Consider the following 18,933-nt stretch of genomic DNA (forward strand, 5'->3'; position numbering starts at 1 on the left):
CGGTCGTCGGACGAGTCACAAGCGCGAGATTTGGTTCATCAAGTTCCGTCGAGGTGAGGTCTCTTTTGCGTCCTCTGATTTCCCAGTGACGCATCAAGAACTCCGAGTTGATATCCGCGTTGCTTTTTTGTACATCCTGATCTGTTGGTCATTTGTTTTCTTTTTAATTCTCTCTCGGCTTCCTGCAGTCCTTTTTCTCTTTCGCGCGCGCCTCACGAACGAGTTCTCGGCGATATGTTGCGCAACAAAGCTTCAATCTCCTGTAAACGAACTTACGGATACGGATCGCGTATATTGTCACTTCGGTGAGGCCGATAGTTGGAGCTTGGCAGGGTAAGCTTCGAGGAGACGCGTACTTTGCATCTCGACGAGGAAGCCACGCACGAAAATGAGGCGCGTGTTACGGTCGGCCATGTCGATTTCTGCTAGCCAAATCCGAAAGTTGAAATTCGACGTATCATAAAATCGATCTCATCATGAAAATTAATTAATTGACGATACACGCGATAAACTATACAAAATTAATTCCACGGAGCAGTTTGAGCACGTGGAGTTTAAATTGTGTGTTATATCTCTCCAATTTACGGAAAGATTTTTATCCGCGCTCATATTTTCTCTGAAATGACTGAAGTAACATTCAGTGACATGCTTAGCTTACTCTCTCTCATTGACGGCTTATTTCATTAAAAATAATAATAAATATTAATTTTTTCCAACCTAAATTTGCAGGAACTGATAAACACCAAAGAAAAATTCTATTTGCAAGAAGCCGAATAATGTATTCTTCCTTTTAATTACGTTTCATACAATTGATTATGATGAATATCTTTATAGCTTTGAAGTCCATAACAAAACTGATTGGAAATTTATTTGTTATGATGAACTTATTTCATTCGTGCCTAGTTAGTGTAGAATTGAAGTACATCTACATATATATTACTTTTCGCTATACATTATAATAATTTTTTCAAATGTATCTAATATTATGTATGTTTCATAATATATAAAATAATACATAAAATACAAAATGTTTTCCCGACAGTTTCATAATAATTTTCTCTCCTTTCCCTATAAAAGAACGTATAACCAGTAAGAATAAAGTACAGTAAGAATAAATAATAATTCTCTCAAGAAGAGATTAAATAATCTGTGTATAAGAGGAAATTTATACTAAAATCAATAAGATTTGCATTATAGATATAACGTATAATTCCTCTAGCTTTAAGAATAACGTGTTTATAATATTTTCCTCTTAATTTTAGGTTAGGTTTAGGTCACTCTTTCTTTCTCTTTAACTCTTACCCCCCTCTCCCTCCCCCCCTCTCTCTTCACTCGCTTCGATATATTCGAGATCGAGGTTTCACGCACCTTTTTCAAAAGAGATCCCCTGATACAAAATAAGAAATACATTCACAATGTTGACATGCGCTTTTTATTAAAGGGATCCCGCTTGTTCTGAAATTACTTTTTTTTTCGGGTAAAGAACTCAAAGTCGCATATTGGGATAAATATGGACCAGCCGACTCATTAGCAAGAACGTGTGTAGTTGCGAATAAATTGTACCACCATCGCGACATTCAGCTTAACGCATCGGGCGGCCGCTACTGAAAGCATCGCATGAACTGCGATGCGTTTCCCAATCTTGATTGTTCGCGCGAGCATATGTACGCTCTTCGATACTGGGGTGACATGTTTATTCGCGCAGGAGCGCGATGTACAGATGAGCAAGATTATGTAAATATTATGTTTGATTAGCGATAATGGCGAGGCGAGACGCAGGCAATTTCCGATAGTCCATCTCTCGATCGCGCGCGGTAAAGGCTCGAGAACGACGGGCACATTAGGGGTGGGGGGGAGGCGAGGTGAACAGAGAGCCGACACGTTGTACAACCTTCCACGAGGACCGCCAGTCCAGGGGACACTGGACGACGAAGGTAATCCAAGGGGGTGCGTGCCCGAGAATCCTGATCAGCGCTTTAGCTCTTATAAATCCCGCCGATGTGTTATTACTGTCAACACCTCTCCTTTGTGTTACGTCGCGCGTCCGCTGTCGTTTGGGAGCGGGCGAGCGAGCCGCGAAGGACTCGATCGCCAGGACTCGACGCGACGGGACGCGGCAGGTCTCGTCTCGGGGTAGAATCGCCGCCGCTCTCGTTCGAAACGTCGCACGCTCCGAGAGTTCGCGTTGCTTTCAGGCGGCGGTTGATATTCGGGAGATATCGCGTCACGGGCCGCGGCAGGAATGTAAATCGCGTCCTGCCGGCGCTGCGCGGGAGGCAGTCGTAAATGAGAAGAGCTGCGCGCGTCGCGCGCCTTCTTCAACGCGGCCGAGTGCCGCGGGCGAGTAGCTGAGACCGACTTCCTCCTCGCGAAATCGCACCGACGCAACGAGGCGATATCTACGGCGCCATTTCCTCTCCCTGCGAGTGTGTTATTATTTGCAACGGAGCCCTGTTACTCTGTGATGCCTCTCCGTCTCCTCCGAAGAAGGGCGAGTTTATCACTTCGTTTCCAGCAATTTCGACTCGTCCCGATCAAACGAGCGTTCCTCGTAAACACCTCGCGGGTATATCGGCTCACTAATGAGTGTTTGGCGAAGTCGCGCGCGGGCATCGATCCCTCGTCGAGATCGTGGCTGCGGGGGAGCCACGTCGGCGAGGAAAGATTGTTCAAGCTCGCGCGACGATGAGCGGGACCGAACGCGTTTCTCGGAAGGCGGAGGCGGAAATCCTGTTCCCATTTTTGAGAACAAATTCGGCCTGGAGAAGCAGAAATTCCGCTCCCATTCGGTGAAGCAATTCGGCTGCGACGACTGGATGTTCTTTCTCCACTCAATGTACCACACATCGGTCCTGAGGACCGGAAATTCTGTCGTCTGCGAGCGAAACGCGTTTATCGTCACGTTAATTCGAGCAATCTTTCCCCGATTCATGCGTCTCGCGCCGTAAACCTCATGTCTCGTACCGTGCATCGTGATCGTTTCGCGGCGGGATATTCCCACGGCAATACGTCGTAAAATCGCACTCATAATCACGGCGCCGCGTCATCGTGCGATACGCCGACGGAGACGCTCTCACTTTCCCCCTTTGTGATCCTTACTATCTTGTACAAACCATCGAGGTTGCCAATATCTAGAGGGCTGATCTCAGCTTGGCGGGTAATGAATGTTTATTAGGGCAGGATCCGTCGACGGATCTCCGTAGACTCGAGACGGATCGATACGCGTCGGTCTGGACGTTCGTGCCTCGAAATAATTGGTTGACTCTGATCCTGCATTCTGTGTTCGTGAGAGGTAAACATTTGCGATTACCTGCGCTTCAAATACGTCCACGTACCGACGCGGATCAATGAATAGCTGGCTAAAGTCGTTCAACTCTCTATTGCCCAAATTATTTGTTCAACGTTTCACTCCGTCTCTCGTCTCTCTCTCTCTCTCTCTCTCTCATTGTGCCTCTCCCCTCTCCCCCCTTCTCTCTGTCTCTTTTGTACACACAGGCGATAAACGAGGAAATTCGATACTGAAACATAAACAAGCTAAGTGGATCAAATAGTTTTTCCATTTCCAAAGATGCACGTGCGCGTTTTCCTCTTGCCCGTCGAAAGTTACAAGGACAAAGAAAAATACGCAAGAGAGGATACGCGAAAAAAAAAAGAGAAGAAATCGTTATGTAAATCGGGGCAGTTACGGGGCAGGGGATTAAAGTATTTCCCTATTCAGCCATTTTCCGCGCAAGAAATTTTCCAAAAGCAAAAATCGCTGAGGGACCGAATGATATTTGTGAAGAGAGCGAGAAACGTTACCTCGGTCAACATTCGCCGTTACGCGCAAACGCATTTGGACGTGTTTACGAATTTTTTTTTAATTTTTCGCAAGATACGCGCGCTTCGCGAATTAACCCGAGCTAGTCACCGGCCGTGAATTCGCCAGGTACGTGTATGAGTGTACGAGCGATAATATACATCAGCACGTAGTGTCCGCTATTAGGAGCAAGCCGGAAATAGAAGTGGCTAAAGTTTAACTAACTTTGCGGCGGAATGGCTTCGTTTTCTTCATCAACTCAAACTGCGGGAATTAGCTTCTGGCCCCTGTCCAGATTACTTTCGTATTCCAGCGCCGCGCGCGCGTCTCCATTCTCATTCGGCCTCGCGATCTCCGTGATATGTTAATTGCGAGAATGATAGGCGAGCGCGAATGGGACGGCCGCGCGGTATTTCTCCTCCGAAATTTTCACACCACGGACCGGCGCGTCCTTCTCCTGTCGTGCCACGCCGTGCCGTGCCGCGCTGCGCCGCGCCGCGCCGCGCCGCGCCATGCCGTGTCGTGACGGCCGATATTTCCTTCCGAGCTAATAATCGCGCGTAACTCGGCGAAACAACATATTTAATTTTCACTTTGAACGGGCAATATCATCGCGCTAATGGCGTAATTATCCGATAATGTTTTAACCGTAGGACGGCTGGTCGGCCGGCGTGCCGGCGTGGCGTACTAGGCCAAATTACAACGAAATTGCAGCGAAAGAATTGATACGCCGCGCGTTAAATTCAGTTTCACGCTAGTGTCGGTGTACATTACGACCAACCGAATTTCTCGTATCTGACCAAATTCGAGTGGCCGGGGAATAAATTGTTGCGCGCTTCTGGCACACGGCGCGGCGGGGCTGCGCGGAGAATTGTGCATTTGCGTCACGTAACCTGTTTTACGTTAGCGCTTTTGTTCCGCATGAATCTTATTAGCGCCAACCATTTTACAGGAAATTGAGTTAAGCAGTTTTCTGCATTAAAGCTTTCGCTTTCCTTCCGGCCCGCTATTGGCCTGGAGGAAGTTGTGCGCAAGATCGTGATTGGGGGCGGTTAACATATTTCGCCCGATCGACCCGGTTCTTATAACGGAGCGTAAAAATTCTCCTGAGATCTCACATCGCGGGGAGAACGCACGTGAATTGACAATGACAGGCGCGTATGACGCCGCCCCGTGTGCGGAGTGTATCTCGTTATCACCGTTGTATGTCATGGAATCGGCTTATCGGATTGGATACGCGTTACGCAACCCGTGAACAATTACGCGCCTAACAAAGTGCCGCTTTGAAAATCGCGCACGCGCGCGCGCGATAGACGCTCGTAGACCGCGTAGCTGTAATGCGCAACAATTATGCAATAGCTGGCGACATCGGAGAGATGTGAAACAAAAAAAGTTGCCCGCTTTCCTGTGAAATTTGGCCGGTGCAAAGTATTATTGCCCTTGGATATTAAAGAGAGACGGAACGACGATCTCGTCGACGTAAATCGGTTTACTCAATTCGTCAAAATTGTACCTCAAAAGCGAGTAACTTCGTTCTCAGCGTTACATAACGACAGATATGATAAACATTTTTTCGCGGCGATCTCTAATGGGATACGCGCACACGCGTGCTCAAGCGCGTTTAAAAACGCGATATATATGTATGGGTCGCGAATAACAACGGGAAGATAATAATAATTATAACAGCCGACAGATGAAAAGTTCTCCGGCTTCACCGGCATTATTTTTTATACGCGCAATCTCTAATGCTAATGGAGAGCCGTGTGATAGAACGTTAACATGCGCGCACAGATAACTATGTTAAATTGAACGGATCGATTTAACGCGTCTCTCTGATAAATGTAGCGTCCGATGACGTAACTGGATGTAACTGCTTTACACACGACGCTGCAAAGCTGTGAATGCTTTATCATACACTCTGTCGAGTTTGTTTCGCGCTTGTACAAAAAGCTGGCCGACGTAATTATATCGTGAATAATTTACACGCGAAGCGCCGAGCGCGTTGTCTAAGTAACGCGCAGGATAATTTCTATTATCTTCGCGCGTCGCGCACACACGCGTATCGATCGCGGAACGGCGGCCGGCGAAATGCACAAGTCGATGTACAGCGAGAACGCGCGTGTGCTTACACGCTACTGTCTTTTCGAAAAAAAAAAAAAAAAAAAGAAAAAAAATCCTTTTTGGAGTTGAAAAGATCTCACTTATAGTGAGCAACAAGGAGCGACACTGAGAATGTTGGTTAAAAATGCAAATAGACGTAACTTTCTCTCTCTCTCTAGATTTCCTCAAGGTGAGAGCTTAATCCCGCGATGAACTTGGAGCGAACTGAATTTCAGCCGGGAATAAATATGCGACGTAATTATACGAAAACGTCCGAACTCGAGGAATTAAAGCCGCGCCGCGGAACGCTGCCGTCGGCGCGTTTATCGGAAAGAGATCGTCCGCCCCGCTCTCTCCCCTCCCCCTTCACCGATCTCTGCTTCGCGAGTTTATTGCCACTTTTAATATCCACATTACGTTCATCGAACTCTCGCGGTCCGCGCGCTGCGCATAATACGAGGCGACAAACAAATACGCGATATGATTTTTGTTTGCCAGGGTGAATTCTGCTAACGCGGCACAACGAGCAATAGCGGCGCGGAGGAGGAGAATCGAGCTTGAAAGAGGGATGCGAATTGAAAGACTCCACTTTAGCATTCTCGTTCCTCGCCGCTCGCTCCTCCACCGCCCCTCGCCCGCCGCCTCCGCGCGACTGCAGGCACACCGGCAGCTTTGCCACAGTTATAGTCGCAGCGAGCAACTATACAGGACGCGAAGGCGAAGCTGGGGGGAAAAACGGCTCGGTACGTTTTTACTTACGACCTCAGCCAATGAAATAACGGCCGCAAAGGGGCGAGCAATTGCCTTCTCATCTCGGCGACCCACATAAGCGCTCATTGGCTCTCTTTCTCTTTTTCGCTCTCTCCTTCTCTCTCTCTCCCTCTCTCTCTCTCTCTCTCTCTCTCTCTAAAAACGTTAATTGCTCAGTGTTAATAAAGGTCGGCGCTTCGACGTCCCGTCCACTTCGTAATTCCATTCTCGCTTCGAGTTGCTTGGCCAGAGAAGTGAAAAATTTGATCGCCGTGTGCCCCCTCCCCCCTCCTTGCGAGGTCGTATAAAGCCGAATTCTCTCTGTCCTCTTAGACACACGTGAATTCGTCGATCCTTCTTCTTTTCTTTTTTGAATGGGAACGATTGAGCAACGCAACGCGGACGGATACTGTGCTCTCTGCAGTGTATTCTTCACTGAAATACCATACATTGTAACTGGTGACTCGGTTGTAAATACAACGCGGGGGGAATCGATAAAATCTCACTGAGAGATTCAGTTAATAGCAGCGACTGTCACCACTATTGGCGCAATTTGCAAACACGGGCCGATTTGGTCGCAGCGAGCAACGAATTTGTGTGCTAGGGAAATCTTACTTCCATCGGCCAGAATCGGCGAGATGTAAAACGAAGCAATAAAGCGGTGTGTTTCCACTGGAAATCAATCACCGGTTATCGGCAAAATATACTCTTGTCACTCGTTCACTTTGACCTCCTAATTCGAATTTCTGTCGATCCGAACGTTCCTAGTACATAAGTAACTTCAGCGATATCAAAGTATTTTCATCGCAAAGATGACGTTTTCACGCATAATGCACTCGCTATAATGTGCGAGAATGAGAGAAGCGACTTACGATCTCCCAAAAAACGTTCAAGTCGAAAAAGATCCGAACACACGGAGGAAGTTAAGAGAGCGCACGTTCGAGCGCAAAAGCGTTGGAAAATGGGTCGTCGAACACGCGGCCAGGCGGACAATGAGAAATCCAGCCGAAGACAAACAGGAATCAGCGAATCCGTGCGTTCGTCGCACGGTCGCGCGCCGTCAGAAAGGTCGCGTCGCGTTATGAAGAGAAAATTCTGAGCGTGCTCGCGCCGCGGAGTTGACAATGTTCGCCCGTGAGCGTCGGCTTTTTGGGCCAAATGTCGGAGTTGCCTTGTCCAAAACTTTTCGACCGTGTTGTGTCGCTTAGACAGGTGGAGGCAGGGAGGCGGGCGAATTATTTGACGCTCACCATCAGACCGCCGCCGCCGCCGCGCTTGTTTGCCGAAGTGAATGTGGAACGATCAATGTGAGGGCTTCCTGTCCGCTGGTGTCTGCACCGTTGCCCATTAGCGCTCTCGTCGTCGCTCGAATTGCTTTATTTTCCGTCCCGCTCCCCGTCCCCGCCCAGCCCGCTCCGTCTCGCGTCCCACGTCTTATGCTCTTACGCGCCACTCTCGTAATTTTTCAAGTTTAACGCAGCACGTCACAGCGCCCCTTTCCCGCGCGCACTTTCGCCTCATCGAACGCAAATCTCGATTATTTCGATATGTACAATATGCTGCAGGCGAGAAACCGGTTACCGGCATTAGGGAAGTGCAAAAACGACCAACGAACCTTCTTATTTTGGCGATTTGTTGCTGTTAAACGTTAAAGTGGAGACGATGACGGAGCACAGCCGGTGCCCGCGACGACCGCGACGACTCTCGTGTCTCGTCCCGAGAGAATAAATAAAAGGCAATTTACGAGAGAGAAACGTTACTGCACTCCTCTCTGCGACGTATTTATACAGCCACTATTATTAAGCGTAAATTTATTTCAGATAAGACTTGACAACTCTCGCGCGCGGGATATTTCGATTTTTTGCCTCGTCCTTCTTCACGCAACCTTCTTCTCGAGCAACTGAATCTCTGTTGTCCGGGGATGAAACGAAAAACTCGGTTCTAGCAGTAGAAAAGTCCTTACAGCGAAGACCGTCAGTCTTACGGGATTCAGCGTACACGAAAATATGGCTATTTAATAATAACGTGTCGATAAATTCGGTGTCGAACAATCATGCAGATGATGAGTGCAGAAATGCAATTTCACCAAATGGAATATCTAATAAATTTCATCCGCGTGCGTACACGTGTTGTTAAAACATCCAGGCATTCGCGAATCATAACATTAATATTTATTATGCCCTAAATGTCCGGACACGTTGATGTGAATTCAGTCATATATTTCGCACACGCACACACAGTCGTGGAAATATTCGATATGTCGCGGCTATATCGGGTGACTGAAAATAATTCACAAAATCATTCTTCTTTGATTACCTGCGAGGAAACTCGCCCTTTTTGCGTTCACGAAAATTCAGCCAAGACTGACAGTCCTTAATAACATCCCGTCGGCGTTTCTACCGACAACGAGTCAATTGTTTTTCATTATCTCGGGCACGCGTCAGTGTGGCCGAGTGTTATTGGCGTTAATATCAGACGAGTATTATTGACCGCGGTAATGGGGACATCTTTAGTCACCATCGAGACTCGTCGTCCATACAACCCCCATTCGGACGTGTCTTCTAATTCCACGGCAAACGAAGCCAACGAGAAACTACAACGAGATGAGCGATCGCAAGTAGGCCGGGAGGTCGTAAATAGAGAGAGCCGCTCCAAGCAATTAAGAAATTGGAGCCGCTCTGCACGCTTGTCCCACGCACGCATCCTTCGCACGCGCGGTTCCACCACGCCGGGAGCGCAGCCGAGAGCGAGTCCAATCGATTTCTCCCGAAATTCAATTAGACGCGACGTATCGCAGATTCCGCCCGCAGGAGTCGTCGGCACTTCGCGACGCTCGCGCTGCGTGAAAACGGCCAATACCGTGAAGAAACGCGGCGACTCGCTCTCTCTCTCTCTCTCTCTCTCTCTCTCTCTCTCCCCCCCCTCTCTCTCTCTCTTTCTCTCCGGCCGCTTGTCCCCGCGAGATTGCATTAATTCCACGCGCGACACGTAACCCTAGCAATAAAGTGGCGTAATTGCCGATGAGTCGCCGCGCCCTTTTTGGGCACCGCGTAGGAGAAAAGCCCCGCCGGCTTCGCGGGGCGCGCAAAATATACGCGGGGTGCCGATGTATCTTCACGGAGGGGCCGAGGGATCGCCGATGTACAAATCCACCCCGATGTATCCCGAGCTCGCGCGCGCGCGCGCGCGGGGGCGGGCGGACAGTGGGTCGACTTATGCGAGCCACGTGCACAATTCTAATTTGCTTACGAGGTACGGGCTTAAAGCACAATGCGCCACGAGAGCACGAGGAATACGTGCGTCGGTCGGCTGCACGGACAATGTGCCCTACACTTTCGCCTGCCTCCCTCCTCTCTCCTCCTCCTCCTCCTTCTCTCAACCCACTCCCACATACATTGTTCGTCGAGTTCGCGGGTCCAATGATAGCGCCATAGTTTTGCCATCTACGTCCCCGCGCGCGATCGCGGTCCGCGCCAGTTAGCGTTAGAGACCAAACGCGACTTATTCGTGACTTCGTGACTCAAGGTGACCTACCCGGTGAGGCTCCCCGAGGCGGCCTATCGCGCCTCGTCATCTTTCGCGGAGTCGCTTTCAGCAAGTTCGTAAGTTCATTGCAAGTTGCCAACTTTCAACAGAGTTTACATTTTCTTGACTCTCTCTCTCTCTCTCCCTCTCTCTCCCTCTCTCTCTCTCTCTCTCTCTCTCTCCCCCTCCCTCGCTCGTTTCTTTCTCGCGCATACAATAACAAACTGCGTATGCATATTGGGCGCGTTCGCGATAGGCGAGGTGATTTTCAGGGTCCAGAGGTAAAGGACGAAGAGAGCGCGGTCCGGTTGCATCTTTGTTCAAGGTCATACTTAATTTATAATAATTCAAACTCGCCGACGGAAGCGTTAAGCTCTTACCGTCCTTTACCTCCGTAGTTTGGATTGCGATCAAAGAGCCCCTCGCTACCTTTCATTCGAGGGCAACTTTTTTTATCTAAATATTCAGATTCTGCGCGCATTGGGTTAAATACGACACGACGTGAATATGGCGATCAGAGCTCTTTTTTATTCGTCGCGGCTCTTTGTCGTCGTCGGTAGGTCGACTAACGCGCGTTCGGTCCCTTTCTACTTGGCCGTGGCTGCGAAATGGTCACGCCGACGTACGAACATTTATATAACAATTAATGGGAGCAATCAAGCGGTGTAAGGGATGAGCGTTTGGCCGCAATCCCATGAATAATCGGCCGGGACGGAATTGTGCTCCCGAAGTTTTTGAGCCGAGAATAGCAGCAAGAATTTTATTCCATTCCCTCATTTCTCTCATCCCGTAACGTATCTGGTCCAATTTAAATTCCGGGTAAGACCAGCGCGGAAAGCCCGAAGGACCTAATATAATTCTGAATACAAGGGGCACCCTGGTACGCTTGGGATCTAACTTGCATATATTTGCCAAATAGGCGCGTTAACGTTGAGAACGGTGTCTTCGTGCCTTCTTGCACGACGAGAAGAACGAATATGTATATACATATATATTTCACATCGGACACATTGTGCAACGTTATCCGCGCGTGTTACCGAGCGTACGCGCATTATAAAATAACGAGCTCCCTTATTCGTACTCGGACGGGGACGAGCGTTTCTCATTTCAAACAGTTATAATCGCGAGTCTCGACTTAAAAGTCCAACCGGTAACAATTGTATACGGTTACACACGCGCAGGCCGCGATAATAACGGGATAACGCGTAACGCAGCGCGTGCTTCGACGGCGGAGGGAAATTCGCTTTCTCGACCGGTTATTTCCAAAGTAGTCCGACGCGGACGTACCGATCGCGGACCCGCAATGCGGATTATGATTTTGGCATCTTCAATCGTCATCGACGAGTTACCCTCTAGTCTCGAAAAATTGTCTTTCGAATTGCCGTTCGCAAGTATCCCTCCGAGAAGCATATTTCGACAAATAACAAATACGTCTCAAGGACGATTTGGCATGAAATATCGTACACCATCTAAAAACTATCATACTCCTCCATATAAAATTCGTGACAGTCAGTCGTTTGTAGTGAGTCGATGGGCAAAGGTATATAATTTTCCTCCCTCCTCCACCCCCCCTCCCCGAAATTGCTGCCCGCTGCAGAGCAACACCCGCCGCCCGGTGCGCCGGAGGAGGGCAGAGGCGTGCGGCGCGGCGTAATGTGGCTCGATATGTTTACAAGAGAAACAAGAGCGAGAAGAAACAAGTGCGGCAGGTGATAGAAGCGCTAGTAGTGAACTAACTGCGCGCCATTACACGTCGTCGGCCGTGAAAGCGTCGATTCGGAAGCACGTGGATCGAGAGAGCGTCGACGGGCCTCGCCGGCTATAGCCTCCCGTCTCGAGCATCGTACGCAAATATCCTATTCCTGTTTCCACACTTACCGACGCGATCTATGTCTTCTTGCGTGTAGTAGTGATGCATCGTTACTGCTGGCTCTCGGCTTGCGGTGGCAATTGAATCACACGGGCGACAGTTTATGGCCGTACGATGATCATCACGACCAATACAGCGGTCACTTTACTCTGCTATTACTCACTTCCATCTCAAACAGTCGTACAGGCCAGCCATTCGCCACTTCCGCCGCGCTATTGTTCCTACAATTTCGGCCGCGCGCAGATGCGCGTGCACACACACACACACACACACACACACACACACACACACACACACACACACGACACACACGCGACGAGCGCGCGCGCGCGCGCTCGCGCGCGCACGCGTACGTCCTCGCGACGTGCGATCCTTCCTGCGTGTGTCCCCGGCAAGGTCCTTTCCGGCAGGTTCACGCGCGGCCCGAAGCGATCGAACGTCGGCCTGTCTCGCAACGTGACGGAAAAATCAAGGCTGGCAGCGATCGCGGCCAAGCGCGCGTTCGCCGAAGAGGCTCACTGCGACCGCGAGTTCGTTGGCGGACGTTCACCTTTCGCGTTTCGCGCCATGATTTAACGCCCTAATCAGGGCTGCGCGTGGTCGCGCCGGACGGCTAAAGGTTCCGCTGGGGGTCAACGAAGAAATGCGATTCCACGTTCCCGCCTGCCCCCGCCGATTCTCGCGTCCACGCGATCGCGGAGCAGTATCCGTGTGTCCGGGAGGGTGTCCGGCGGACAGCCGATGCGGCGGCAGGATTTACCGCAGGACACTCGGAAGAGTCCGGCGCGCGGCAGGCCTCGGCTAATCGATTACGGGCTACTTGCCGGTGTACTTGCCGCTGGCCGACGAAGTCTCGATTCAAGGTTATGCGAGAGGAGCGACCGGTCCCCAGGAGGTAGCGCCAGCGGGTCGTCACGGCGAAACGTCGATGATGCGGCGCGATTCTCAGCAGGAGGAACGGGGGAGTGCGTCGTCGCTCTTGACCGACAGGTCTCACGCACTGCGTCTTTTCTCGCCCACTCTGATCTCCTCCCCCCTCTGTCCGTCTCTCTCTCTCTCCCTCTCTCCCTCTCTCTCTCTCTCTCTCTCTCTCCCCTAACAGTCCGACGGGATCAACAACAATCGGGACACGAGATAAAACGACAGGCCCGATAACATTGTGGTACAACGCACCTCCGCAAGCCGATTCTGCGCAGAGTGTCGGTAGCACATTCGGAGAGGTCGACGGCAGCCACGCTACGCGCAGAGGATGCCGGCGATCGTGGCGCCATCCGTGGCGCGGGAGGGGCGGCGGTGGTCGGTGCGGGGGTGGCTCTCGGGCACCCCCGCGATATCCTGCCTGCCGCCACCTCTGCCCTGTCCCCTCGCTCGTCCTCTCGTCGTTACCTCCCCGCCGCCGCCGCGCCGCCCCGCGTCGACCCTCCGTCTTCCTCGCCGCTGTGCCCGCGCACCCTCGCTGCTACCTTTGCACCCAGCGTTCTCTCTCCCTCTTTCCCATCCCCCCCCTCTTTCTCTCTCTCACTCACTCACTCTCTCTCTCTCTCGCTCGCTCGCTCGCTCGTTCTATCGCGCCAGCCACCACCGGCTGCGGTATCGATTGGCCCAGTTGTCCCTCGTCAGAGCGCGGCGGTCGCTCCAACATCCCAACGCGGCCCACTACCGCCTTCCTCACCTTCGTAACCATCTTCACCTGCCGTCTCTCTCTCTCTCTCTCTCTCTCTCTCGCTCTCTCGCTCTTTCTTCCTTTCTCCTTTTTTCTATCGCCAGCCCTGCCGGCCCGCCGCCCGCGCGCTCTTCGCCTCGTTTTTCGACGCTGCGCGCGATACAAATTGCAAAAAGGCATTCATTCTGCGCGACGCGCGGCGGCGGATCGCCAATGGCCGGGATGATGTTTACAACTGTTGTCTGCACCGCACTTGCCGCCGCCGCCGCCGATCATAGCGGAGTGTGTGCGCATTGTTTACCGCGTGAGGGGACGCATTTGCAGAAAATAGAGAGCGGCGAGAGAGGCCCCAATTTATCGCTCCTCGGGCGGCGCGCGCGGGATTAGGGGTCCATCGATTCCTCGGACAACGGGGCGGGATGTTTTTATGACGACGCGGGAGAAGGCGCGCGCGCGCGCGCACGCGGTATATTGATTAACTCGGGGCGGATGATCCCCGAAACTGATAAGAAAATAGGATTAGAAAGCTGTTATTCCGTAATCCCGTTATCATTAGGGAGAGGCGGCAAAAATTTATGCGGCTAATCCGAATGCCGCGGAATTGGAACAATATTGCTCCGCGGCGCGGAAAGGCGGAGGGAGCGCCCCCCTCTCTCCCCGTGCGTATGACGTTTCGCGCTTTTCGCGTCCGAGCCGATCTATTCGCGCTCCTGGAATTTCCACGGCCGCGGATCTCTCTCGTGCGAGAGTCGCGGAGAGCGGGGGAGGGAGATAGAAAGGAGAAAAGGCCGAGAGAAACAGAGAAAGAGAGAGAGAGAGAGAGAGAGGAGAGGCTCTCTCGAGGATTTTCACAGTTTATAACTCTAGCATCTCACCGGCGAGCGTTCTCGTACTCCGCTAAGTAGAAATTTCGCCAGCCAATTGGCCCAACGAGCGGCGGCAGTCGGGCAGGAAGCAGCGCGGGGAAAGGCGAGCGCGGCCGCGGCATCATGTATTTTGTAAAGGTTCCCGATATCGAGTGACCGTAAGAAGGTAAACGAGGTGCCACCACAGAAATATGAGCGAGCAGGGCAATGTTCGCCGCGGTTGTGAGCAGACCGTGGCGCAGAACAGGGGCGAATATAAACGCGACAAAGGAGCCGGGCATTATTATATGGTGGGGCTCTGAATGCATGATAATGCCAAGCAAGCCTGCTCTCTCTCTCTCTCTCTCTCTCTCTCTCTCTCTCTCTCTTCCTCTCTCCTCCCCTCCCCCTCTCTCTCTCTCTCTCTCTCTCTTCTCGGGCCCCAACCTCGACGTGCTGTCGTCTGCACCCTCTTTGTCTCCCGGTCGCGCTCCCGGTTGCTCCCGCGGGCGCCGCTCAAGCATCGCCGCGGGACCATCGCTTCACAATACTACGCTAACAAGGTCAGCAATTAATGAATCGCCGGGAATACGTCGCCAGAAAAATACGCGCGTCTCCAATTGCAGAACGGTGTGTGTATCATTAGATCGTTGGCGCGGCGCGGCGCGACATGACGCGCGTCGTTTTTCACGGATCGCTGCCACCCGCCGCGCCGCGGACGCGCAGACATTAGCAATCAGCCGCGCGCGCTCTCTTTGAGCGCGAGAGAGCCGCGAGAGTGCGGCGGCAAACATGGCTAAGAAGATTGCGTGAACACACTCGCGCCCACACAAAAAGCGCCCGTATCGTCATTTGTTTCGAAATCTTTTCGCGAGAGACAGAGATCGCGCCGCGCCGTAATTTCGCGCGGCCGCGCTGGATAATTAGCGGACCGCGGCGTACTAATTACAGTTAATCGCAAAAAGGTAACAACGACGGCGCTGTTGCACGCGAAGTGCCGGCAAAGTGGTAGGCGCGACTTGGAAACTCTCTCTCTCTCTCTCTCTCTCTCTCTCTCTCTCTCTTCGCACTCTCCATCGGCGCGGCTCCTCGCCCGTGTCCGAGCGGACGGAGGCACGCGGAACGTCCAACTTCGCCGAAGTCGATCATTTCGCGAATAACGCCCGCCTGGAGGAATCGCAACCGCGTTAACTAACCGCGTCGCGACATGCTCTCGCTCCGCACATAATCGTTCTCGTCTGACATGTGTAAGGCGCCATTCGAAGGCGCGACTTGTTTTTCTCTTCTTCCTCTCTCTCTCTCTCTCTCTCTCTCTCTCTCTCTCTCTCTCTCTCTCTCTCTCTCTCTCTCTCTCTCTCCTTTATTTCCTCAGCTTCGCCGTGTCGGGGAATTATAAAAGAAACGGCGAACGTTCTCTCCCCCGACGAAATAGAAAGCTAGTAACCAACTATCGGGAAAATTGCAGAATTTTCCCTCAAGAGAGTGCGGCGTTCGACTAAAGTATATATACCTCGGGGGTTCTTGCAACGCACTTTTGTGGAGCGTTATGGCAAGAGCATCGGTGAGCGGTATGGTCGAGTTTTAACCTTCCCAATCTTCAAATTGCTTAGCTGCTTTTAGTCGAAGCGCTTTTTAGCCAATCACAGAACCGGGGCGTTCTTTGTTGCATTCGCCGCGAGTCAGCCTTCGGTATTTACGGAGAATTTATCGAAAATAACTTTTCATTCGTACGGTGAATCGCATGCATACTCGCGCGCGCGAGAAAGAGGGAGAGAGAGAGAGAGAGAGAGAGAGAGAGAAAAGGAGAGGAGGAGAGAGACGCCGCGTGCTTCACGTCGATTCTCGCTCTCTAATTTGTCGCGCGATATTTCGCGAGAACGAAACGCGGAAACTAAAAGAAAAAAAAAAAAAAAAAAAAAAAGAAAAAAAAGAAAAATGAAAAAAGAGGGAAAGAGGAAAGTTTAGAGCGTCAGCGTTACGCAAGAGACGTTATTTTCGGCGCGCTATTTTATCCGCGGCACATACGCCGCGCCGGCCGATTCCCCCGAAACAAATGCTGATTTCGTTATATCCGACGGTATATATCCCGGCACGGATGGGCGATCCTGAAGATGTTTGAATGATGAATCCAATATTATCCTGGGTCGGGCCGCGGCAGAAGCGAAATACACCCCCGGGACAGAAACCGTTTCCCTAAAACAGACCAATGAGCCGTCCCTGCTCCACATACATCAGGGACTTTGGGACCGTGGCATGTGCGCGCGCGCCGCGCGGAGCAATGCATCATACGTTACAGATTGGTTTCACGTAAAAGAACGCCTGTATAATGGTGTGGATGTTTGACGCCGAAGAGGGAAATGGTTGGAAAATAACGAAAGTAAAGCGTCGACTATCCATTGTCGCGCATTGTGTCCTGTTCGCGCGATTTTTTATCGCTTCGCAGCCCCGCGCTTTCACGCGACCTAAAATCGGGCTACCTAAAAGCGACCTATGGGCGCGGAAACTCGAAATCCCGCGGCGCATTCTCTCTCTCTCTCTCTCTCTCTCTGTTTTTCCCTTTAAAAATTTCTCCACGTGCTCTCTCTCTCTCTCTCTCTCTCTCTCTCTCTCGCAAACATGCATCGACTCGCTGTGTTAATTTTTGTAATGTGGCGCGACGAAAAAGCAAAAGATATTAAATATAAGAGAGCGAGAACAAACCAGGGAGAAAGAGAGAGAGAGAGAGAGGGAAAAAGATGGGGGAAGAAAAGAAGAGAAAAAGGGAAAAACAGACGAATCATGTTGCAGGAAAACTGGCGGTTTCTCTCTCTTTCTCTCTCTCTCTCTCTCTCTCGCGTGCGCGCGCGCTCGCGGGTGCGATAACTCGAAACGTGATATCGCGTACAAGCGACGGGACGCGCGTTCCTCCATGCTGTAATGTTTGTAAAGATATGCGCCCTCGCTGGAAGCGGGTCGCCGTCGCCGGTCGCTCGGCGGGCGCCGAGAAGTACATACTCACTAATTACAAGGGACACGAAATTACATAACTTTCGCGAGGTTGTATATTCTAATTTGGCGGATCGTTAAAGGTCGGTTGCTCGGTCGGTCGGTCGGTCGGCTTATACATATTCATCGGGCATTTTTTAACGATCGTCCGCAGCCCGGGCCGAATCCAGAAGAAGCTACTTCTCGTGTGTCGCACGCTCTAATGACCGTTTTGTAAATTAATGACGGGTGCGCGGCGTCATTTCACGGTTGATGGCGATATTACGGCCTGGGCTATAATACGTCTACGCGGCACCTGCAATTAACGCGTGCGCGCGCGCCTGGCATTGTTGCACATCGATGAACGTAAATAAACGCGGCGATATACGTATGTAAACGTTTCTCGTTATGCCGTACTCTCGCGCGGCGGTGGTCCTCGCGCTTGTAATTGCTTGTAATTGCGCACACGTCGATCGATCGTTACACGCGACGGCGAATTGTCTTCGTCCCTTCCTTCTTGCGTCTCCTCTAGTCCCGCGAGAGTAACCGGCCTCTTTCTCGCAAATAGAAAGATTCATCTTGCGTAATCCGGTACGATCCGGCATAAAGATCGGATATCGTTCGATATGGAGATACCGGACGCGTTTATTTCGCGAAAATGGACGATAAAGCGAGGACATTGCATTTTACGTCCCGCGTTGATGACGCTCTGCGTTTGTCTCGCGCGTTTTATGTATTCCGGCGACACCCGCGAGCGATGCTCGCTACGCGGATTAAGAGTTCTTATTTCTACCTCTCTCTCGTTGTCTTTCTTCCTCTCTCTCTCTCTCTCTCTCTCTCTCTCTCTCTCTCTCCCTCTCTCTCCCTCTCTCCCTTTTTCCTGAGAGAAAGTGAAATTCGCAGTCGGACAGTGCGCGTCGACGACGTCTACAAATTAAGAGACGTTAACGCGTCCCGGCCGAACGCGGCGCTGTTTTAATCCCGCCGCGGCAGTCGATGTGAGCGCTTTAATCGCTCGGAAGATACTGCTTATTGCGTTACCACGCCGGCGCCAATCGACCTAAACAATGTTTCAAGCCGCAATTTTCCGTGAATACACACCATTGAACAGGCGAGCGCGGAAAAATAGCCGGGTTATAAAATCCGCGACAGCGGCGAACGAACGCGCGACCGGGGGCTTTACCGACAATCAAATCTCCCGGCGAGGGTCACGCCGGCGGCTGATAGGGGCTGATTAGATCAACGGATCGAAACTTCAAGGCGGGTCGCGGTCATTTAATTTCGCCGAGCTAGAAAGGTTTTCAGGTGGACCCCGGCGAGCGCTTCGCAACGCCCGAAAGCGCTATCGATGAAAGGTTCTTCCTAAAGGTAGACAGCGCGGAAAGCGACGGCCGAGGGGGCAAAGAACGAGAGCGCA

The 18,933-nt window shown here is 51.5% G+C and overlaps 1 protein-coding gene and 1 long non-coding RNA gene across 9 annotated transcripts in view; one reads left to right on the top strand and one right to left on the bottom strand.

The window, feature by feature from the left end:
- Ten-a (Teneurin-a transmembrane protein) overlaps positions 1–18,933 on the bottom strand; it is a 664,333-nt gene that overhangs the window by 247,167 nt on the left and 398,233 nt on the right. Inside the window, exon 1 of one of the 8 annotated variants that reach the window (XM_025300076.1) lies at positions 12,053–12,292. The exons of the other annotated variants lie outside the window; for them this stretch is intronic. Coding sequence (XP_025155861.1) covers positions 12,053–12,092 — 40 coding nt within the window. The 5' untranslated portion in view covers positions 12,093–12,292. Of the gene's footprint in view, positions 1–12,052; positions 12,293–18,933 lie in introns of those variants that run through there. 8 annotated transcript variants of the gene reach the window in all.
- LOC112588873 (uncharacterized) overlaps positions 10,037–18,933 on the top strand; it is an 85,166-nt gene continuing 76,269 nt past the window's right edge. The window contains exon 1 of the long non-coding RNA XR_003113096.1: positions 10,037–10,251. This is a non-coding gene — a long non-coding RNA (uncharacterized LOC112588873). The remainder of the gene's footprint in view (positions 10,252–18,933) is intronic.

This window comes from Harpegnathos saltator, unplaced genomic scaffold (genome assembly GCF_003227715.2).
Source record: "Harpegnathos saltator strain DR-91 unplaced genomic scaffold, Hsal_v8.6 scaffold328, whole genome shotgun sequence".
NCBI lineage: Eukaryota > Metazoa > Arthropoda > Insecta > Hymenoptera > Formicidae > Harpegnathos > Harpegnathos saltator.